Consider the following 8130-nt stretch of genomic DNA (forward strand, 5'->3'; position numbering starts at 1 on the left):
CGGTGCGGCGGATAGAATACACCTTTTTTTGTCCGCCGTGAGGTAACTTCTATTGGCAGAAAAATAATAACTGGATGAATAAAGGCATATCCTCTTCCAGGTTGTCCGGCACTAGTAACTTCAAGGAGTTTCTATTTGGAGAATCAAGACATTTTTATCCGCCCTGTTCACATTCCAGAGCTGCGCAAAGCAGAATGACAGATTATTCCAGAACTGTTTCTTGCTAAAAATGACTGATTATTCTTAGCTAGCTGTGCATCAGAGACAAAAGAACTGCAGCTCTGCAGTGAATTTCAGATTCCATGGAACAAACTGGGAGTTTCTTTTCTTCTGCAAGCCCAGGAGCAAAGCATGGTGGAGCATATATGTTCAGGCACACTTGATACAGTTGTACTACAAAGGCTTTCACACAGCGAACCTACTGGAAATGTTCGACGTTCTCCAGAAAGAGCGGAAACTATTCGGTTCGAATCTAATGAATGGCAGAGCTTCCACAAAACTAGCTGTAAGCGAACCCATTTGCATCAGCAACAGTTCTTAGCATTCGCGCCAGATTGACGAGCTGAGGAATGACTCTTCAGCTTCATCAAATTCCAGATTTGTATTGTATTGTGTAAAATCCATGACATAGCTTGCTCGTTTGGCATCTCTCGAGTCCATGTTGTAAAGTGCTTTCCTTAGACATATCAATGATGAGGACAGCAGGGGGTAAGCGTTGCCTATAATAAAAATGAAGACAATCAATACCCAGTTTCCAGGTTCATATTTACATTATAAGGGACAAAAACTGTCTGTATCGCTGGTGACCCCAAAACATACATGTTGCAATGCATGTTTAATGATTTTGTGATAATGCCACATGCGCACAACCTTTAAATACTGGTTGGTTCAAGACAAGTCAATGAGCTCATGGATTGGCGACGTGAGCAATCCATATCTTGGAATCTAATCAGCAGCTAGAACAACACATATTTCTTACTTTGTGCAGTTTGTAACATAGTAATTCTTTTAAATTTCTTACAAATTTGCGATTCCAGGGTATCTATGACATATATATTTGTATGGCCTTTCTAATGTAATGAAAGACCCCACCTATAGAAGCACAATATCTTTAAAAAAAGAAACTGTACCTCCTGAATAAATCTGTCACCATTTGTGCTATTTACAAAGTATACATAAGCAATAGATGACACTAAAATACATGAAAGTTGAGAAAGTCGTGTGTAAGACGTGAGATGCCCACAACATGGTATGGTCGTTGACTCAAACACAATTCTCAAAACTAGTGTGAAAGTGTGCTTCAAATCTGAAACTGCAACTGTTGGAGGTTATTACGTACAAACAGGTGGTAAGGCGGACTTGTATAATACAAACTTTAGATTCTGGTAGACTAGATCAATCACTCAAACTACTAAAAGTTACTCATATTCTTTAAAGACAAACTATACAGAATTATGACACATAAATATCCAACTTTTCTTACTTATAGAGCATGTATCTACCAGTGTACACTGACAAAACCTTATGGTTGGAGCATTAAGAAGAATGAACAAAGCAGTCTGTTAACTTGATAATCCAAACACACGGTGTGGACAGAACGCTGGAAAGCGAGGACTCAATAACTTACTTTGCAAGTTTGAAACACTCAGTTTATAAATGGTAACCCCGAGTGCACTTTCCGTGCATATTCTTCATATTGAGAGCCAAAAAATTGCCTCAAGAAAAATTCTTCATATCTGCTCTTGAGTGAAGGGATCACAATAAAAACTGTAGAAGAAGCACACAAAATAATATACTTAACTCTTATATGAAATATTCACATTAATTGGGCACATTCTGAAAATGGAGAGCCTAGGATATAGAGGTAGAAATACGGTTCTTTTAGAAGGATACGGTATCCGCCTTGCAAAGAAACGCCACAACACCAATGCAAATACAACTGTAGATACTGGATTGCACAGCATAACCTGCGTTCCAACTGCCCATAGAAGAAAGCCTGAATACCCAGGATGCCGCATAAATCTGTACAATTAAGAACATACTTTAGCAGCTATAACCAGTTATGCAGAACTATCGCCATGTTTTTTATGTTGCAACGAAAAAAATGTTTAAGTTGGAGCACATGCAGAGGAAGGCAACAACAGTACTCAAGACTATAAATGTTGAATTGTGATGCAAGTACCTATAAATTCCATGAGTTACCAACTGATGCTGGTCTTCATACTGAATCCGTATAACATGTGTAAAGGCACGCCCAGCCGTTACAACAGCAATTTTACGAATAATTTCACCAACAAGCACCATCAGAAGGCCAATATTACTGACAAACAGATACCCTTTTATTTCTGGGAAGAAAAGGCTTTCTGTCAGGTGTTCCACCATTGCAAAACTCATTGCCAAAACATACTGCTTGCTGATAAGAAGTGCTGCATCAGAAGCACCTTAATTAGCTCACAACACGATCACGCAGTTACATAGTGCAAATTACAATTAAATGGTAAAGAAAGAAGATAAATGAAATAAAGAAGCGGACGCCAATCTATGCATGGTAATGTTCTTTCAGGGGCTCTTTGGATTTTGAGCCAACAGCTGCCAGCCAAAAAGTTGGCGTTGACTGCATGTTGGGCATATGTTTGGATGAGCACCAATTATTTGGCTCGCCAACGCTGCATGGCCTTCCTCAGCTCACTTTCACACCATACCATGGGTGAGACACCGGCGAGCAAATAGCTAGCCAATTTTTGGGCGTGCCCGTGATTTGGCTGGGCTAGTATGGGCAACATCCAAACAGCCCCTCATATTCTTTTTGACCATCTTATGTATCAAGTTGATAACCTACGATTATGAATTTTCTGATTGTGCTATTATCCAATCAAATAGAGATCTGAAGGACTGGAGTATCACCAAAGAACTAGCCATCGACAGGGGTGCGTGGAAGCTTGCTATCGCCAGAACCATGAGTTGGTTGCAAGATCCTATGGGTTTCAGATCTAGCCTCCCCCTACTTGTTTGGGACTAAAGGCTTTCTTGTTGTTGTTGAACTAAAATAGTTTAGAGCCAGAGTTAAGTGATCTAAAAAATGCAAGTTGGACAAATCAAGTTTGAATAACTATTTTTAATCATCCCCAATTTGTACTCCCTCTGTCCCATAATATAAGAGCGTTTTTGACACTACACTAGTGTACAAAACACTCTTATATTATGGGACGGAGGGAGTACTATATATGAAGATAAATACTTATGATGGCTTATGAAGCACTAAATTAGGAAATTAATTCATCAGGCATATTGAAATTTAATTGGTAAAATACTACTCTGTAGAGGCACTCAAATTGCACTTTCTGATTTTGGAGCTTGACCTCAACCTTTATGTCAGCCCATTGATACTCGTTCTTTCTGAGAACCGAGCGGTGCTCAGTTGGCTAGAGCACACGTCTGTGAGCTTACCCACCCGCGTTCGAGGCGCGGCCTCTGCAGGGCGCCTCATTTCTTCTAAAAAGCCGACATGGGAACTAGTCTCCATGGGTCGAAAAAAAAGATACTTGCTCCTTATCCCCTAAATTTATCACAGTATAGTACTCGGTAGCTTCTTTCTGTTGAATTCTTAAGCTAAACAAAGAAATTCTTACAATTGCATATAGATCGGACAGCAGAGGTATACCATGGTTATTTGTCAGTTAAATGCTAGGTGAGAAATTGCCGAGACCACGACGCCGATTATTATGCAAATAGGGGAACTGCCAAAGCATGCATTCTGCCAATTCCTCCTAAGTCATCTCGACTATCTAAACAAAATCAAACCACACCAATAGCAATCCAGTTGGATCAGACGAAAGGACACAATTTATATGTGCTTCACATTACCACATGTTAACCAGGGCACTTTAATCTAAGCAGCATACAAGAATCATGTGCATCGGTAACACCTTCTCTACTCTCTACCACTACCAGTAGTAGTATCTACACAATCTCAGGAGCACCCTCTCTGGATGGCAAAGATGGGGGCCGAAGAGGGGGTTCACTCACAGGTGGCGGTGACGTTGCTGTGGCCGTGGAAGGCGGCGGCGAGGACGTACTCGGAGCCGTGGAAGAAGACCAGGGCGGCCGCGAACTGCCACGCCTGTGTCCGCGCCGCCATGGGCAGAGCGGGGATCTGGGGGCCGGAGCTTGCGCTGGGGCTCAGGGCTTGGGCGGCGGGAAGAGCTGCTTGGCGCTGGCGAGGTGCTGGGAGGAGGAGATGCCGCATGCGGAAGCTTTTACTGGGGACCTGAACGGGGACCGGAAAAGCTCGGGGCGGCCACGGCGGGCGAGGCGAAGCTGTCGGGACGCCGGGATGGATAGAGAAAAGGGGGGACTCCTATTCCCCCGACCCACGCGGTGGAAAGCAAGGTAACGCACGGGACTTTGGCCCGGCCCATGTGGGGGCGGGGGGCCCCTGTTTTTATTTCCTTTCGTTTTTTCCTGCTTTTTTTGGTTTCGTTAAAAAATGTTCGGGATTTCAAACAAAAATCGAATCTCAAAACCATCACGAATTTTAAAAATGTTCTCAAATTCAAAAATGTTCGTGAGTTTGATGAATATGCTCATGGATTTTAAAATGTTTGTAAATTCAAAAAATGTTCATGCTTTTGAAAATAATTCATGAATTCAAAAAGTTTTCGAATTTGGAAAACATTCTTGAATTCAAAAAATGTTCATGGGTTCTGAAAAAATGTTCACAAGTTTTAAAAAGTGTTATCCCATTTGTAAAAATGTTTTTGAATTTGAAAAATGTTCATGATTCCAGAAACTATTTGTGAATTTGTAAAAAAATCATGAATTCACAAAATGTTTGCAGATCTGTAAAGAATGTTCACAATATCAAAAAATGTAACGAATTTGTAAAAAAAATGTTTGTGTTTTTTCTTTCGCTCGGGTATTTTCTTTCGGGTTTAATAGTTGTACCTCTCGTGGAAGAAAAACAAACGCGTTTTTCCCTTTCTGAGTTGTGCTTCTCGTGAAAGAAGCATGTGCCTCCACGAAAAAATTGTGCTTCTCGCGAAAGAAGCATGTGCCTCCACGAAAAATTTGTGCCTCTCGCGAAACAAAAAAAAAACATGTTTTATCACTCCTTCCGATAGGCAAATCTGTGCCTCTCGTGGAAGTGAACCTGTGCCTCCACGAGAAGCACATTTGTACCTCTTGCTTAAGAGAAAAAATGCATTTTTTCAGCAAAAAAAAATGTGTTCAAAACCTAGGGAAAAACCGTGCAAAAATCAAAAAGTCATAAAAACAAAAAAAAACATCAAAAACCCGAAAACGCGTATAGAAAAATAAAAAATCCAGAGAAAACGCCAACGGGCGACATGTCGCGGCGGCGCTCTCACCCCACCCAAGATGACCCTTGTGGGGCTCCCACAAGGGAAACCCCTTAGTTATTTGCTCTCCCTACGTGATGCCCAATCCTATTTGCCACCAGCGGACGACAAATAGTTATGGCTTTGCTGAAGCGAGCTTTCAGTTGGGCCAGCCCAAGTATGGATTCATGTGATGTTTTCTTCAGTTGTTATTTCCTTCGATGTTTCTTGCGTTTTTTGCTTATGTTTTTGCTTCCGTTTTCTTCACTGTTTTGTTTGGTTTTCAGTGGTTTCATTCCCTTTATTTGATTTTTGTGTTTTGGTTCCTTTTGTTATTTTTCCGTTTTGATTTTTTTTTTGGTTTCTTCACAGTTTTTGTTTTGTTTTCAGTGGGTTTTTTGTATGGTGTTGAGCGTTGATCGACTAAAAGGTGACATGTTCAGTAGTTAGGTGTGACAGAGATGCGCGTGTTGAGATGGATGTGTGGTCACAGAAGGAGGGACCTAGTCCGGAATGATGATATACGAGATAGAGTTGGAGTAGCACCGACTGAAGAGAAACTTGGCCAGCATCGTCTCGGATGGTTTGGACATATTCAACGCAGGCCTCCAGAAACGCCAATGCATAGGGGACGGCTAAAGGGTGCTCATAATGTCAAGAGAGGCCGGGGTAAACCGAACTTGACATGGGAGGAGTCCATGAAGAGAGATCTGAAGGACTGGAGTATTACGAGAGAACTAGCCATGGATAGATTTTTTTTGAAACTATGATGATTTTTATAGCAAATTCGGAAACTATACGCCCTAATGCATAAAAATCGAAACTATGACCCCGTTGGCCTTCTGTTGGCCGAAGAGGGACTTTTCGGCCTACCGTTGGCCGAAGTGGGCTCTTCAGCGGCCGAAGAGTGCCCAGCTGGGCCGAAAAGCACTTTTCGGCTTCCCGTTGGCCGAAAAGTGTCAGGGGCACAAAACGTAATTAAGATGGCCTCAAATGAAAAAGTTATCAGCATGAAAAATCTTTGTCTCATCGAAACGGTTGATTTTGATATAAAAATCGTCTTAATCCGACGTCGTATGCAACCTGTAGAGCCAAAACAAGATCAGGGGCAGAAGCTGCAGAGTTACTTCGGACAGACCGAATGGATGTCAGAAAATTTTTCACGGGACACCCGGTGCACTCGGTGAGACCGTGTGGAATACAGAAGAGTACACAAGTTTGGTCACGTTCACTCGGTGAGACCGAACCAAACCACTCGGAGGCTCCAAAAAATTGCCAAAGATTTTTTGATAGAATTTTTAGTCCTTTATTGTACGGGAAGTCCAGCCGCCTCATAAATCGATGTGGGCATTGTTCGTCTGCACCGGGAAGACACATGCCGGCATTGAAGAAATGTCTCTGTTGCGATGGCACGAATTGAGAGGAAAACTTTCGGCGGTGGCGTCATCCACCATGCAAAGAGAGGCAATGGTCACCTCTCAGGCCCGTCGCCGTGCACCCTCGACGCCGGGGGTGATGCACACAAAAACGTCACCGTGTACCCTCGACGCTGGGGGTGATGCACCATATCTCACGTCGAAGGAGACCTGGCCGGAAGCGCAGTATGCAAGCAGTCTTCCTGGTGCAGACGAACAATTTTTCAGATCAAAAATCTTAACTTTAACTCGGACAGGAATCTTTAGTAATTTTTCGGATCCATTCGGAGCCTCCTAGTGGTTTGGTTCAGTCTCACAGAGTGAACGTGACCAAACTTGTGTACTCTTCTATATTCCACACGGTCTCACCGAGTGCACCGGGTGTCCCGTGACAAATTTTCTGACATCCATTCGGTCCGTCCGAAGTAACTCTGCAGCTTCTGCCCCTGACCTTGTTTTGGCTCTACAGGTTGCATACGACATCGGATTAAGACGATTTTTATATCAAAATCAACCATTTCGACGAGACGAAGTTTTTTCATGTTGATAAATTCTTCATTTGAGGCCATCTTAGTTACGTTTTGTGTCCATGACACTTTTCGGCCAAAGGGAAGCCGAAAAGTGCTCTTCGGCCAACAGGCTGGGCACTCTTCGGCCAACGGGAGGCTAAAGGGCCCACTTCGGCCAACGGTAGGCCGAAAAGTCCCTCTTCGGCCAACAGAAGGCCGACGGGGTCATAGTTTCGATTTTTATGCATTAGGCCGTATAGTTTCCGAATTTGCTATAAAAATCATCATAGTTTCAAAAAACATCCCATGGATAGGGATGCGATTCTAATATCGAGGCACATAGCCTCGCTAAGCATACTTTAGGACTTTCTTTGGACGTCATTTATGGCTCCAAGATACTCCGGACCTAATTTGTATCCCAATGTATTTGGACTATGATCAATAAATAAAGTTCGTTTAGACTAAAAAAAGTTGGTTACAACGCTCGATCGACTCGTGCCATCTCCAATTTTGAGAAGAAAAAAACGCTTGCCTGCCACTGGGCTACTATGTCAAAACTAGGTGGTTTTCTTCTGTAAATTTTTAAAAAAATGTTTGTGTATTTTAAAAGGTGAGAATGTCAAAAAAATGTTCATCTATTCAAAATTGATTGCGGGTTTGAAAATGTTGGCGAATTCAATAAATGTTCATGGATATGAAAAAGAAACAGGATTAAAAAAATCCATTGATTTGAAAAGGTGTTCACAAATTTGGAAAATTTCCATTCATTCAAAAATGTTCACAAATTTGGAAAAATTTCATGAATTTGAAAAAATTCGTGAGTTTAAAAAGTTCATGTATTTAATAAATATTCAAAAAATTGTGGAAGAG

General features: G+C 42.0%; 1 protein-coding gene across 1 annotated transcript; it reads right to left on the reverse strand.

The window, feature by feature from the left end:
* Positions 1–202: 202 nt before the first annotated feature.
* On the reverse strand, positions 203–4416 carry LOC109739451 (probable protein-S-isoprenylcysteine O-methyltransferase). The gene is made up of 5 exons (XM_020298540.4): positions 4027–4416; positions 2183–2426; positions 1894–2022; positions 1628–1736; positions 203–719 (listed from the first exon to the last, which is right to left on the reverse strand). The coding sequence occupies exons 1-4, from the start codon at positions 4244–4246 to the stop codon at positions 1646–1648; spliced, it is 684 nt and encodes a 227-aa protein (XP_020154129.1). The 5' UTR covers positions 4247–4416; the 3' UTR covers positions 203–719; positions 1628–1645.
* Between the last annotated feature and the right edge of the window lie 3714 nt (positions 4417–8130).

This window comes from Aegilops tauschii, chromosome 2 (assembly GCF_002575655.3).
Source record: "Aegilops tauschii subsp. strangulata cultivar AL8/78 chromosome 2, Aet v6.0, whole genome shotgun sequence".
NCBI lineage: Eukaryota > Viridiplantae > Streptophyta > Magnoliopsida > Poales > Poaceae > Aegilops > Aegilops tauschii.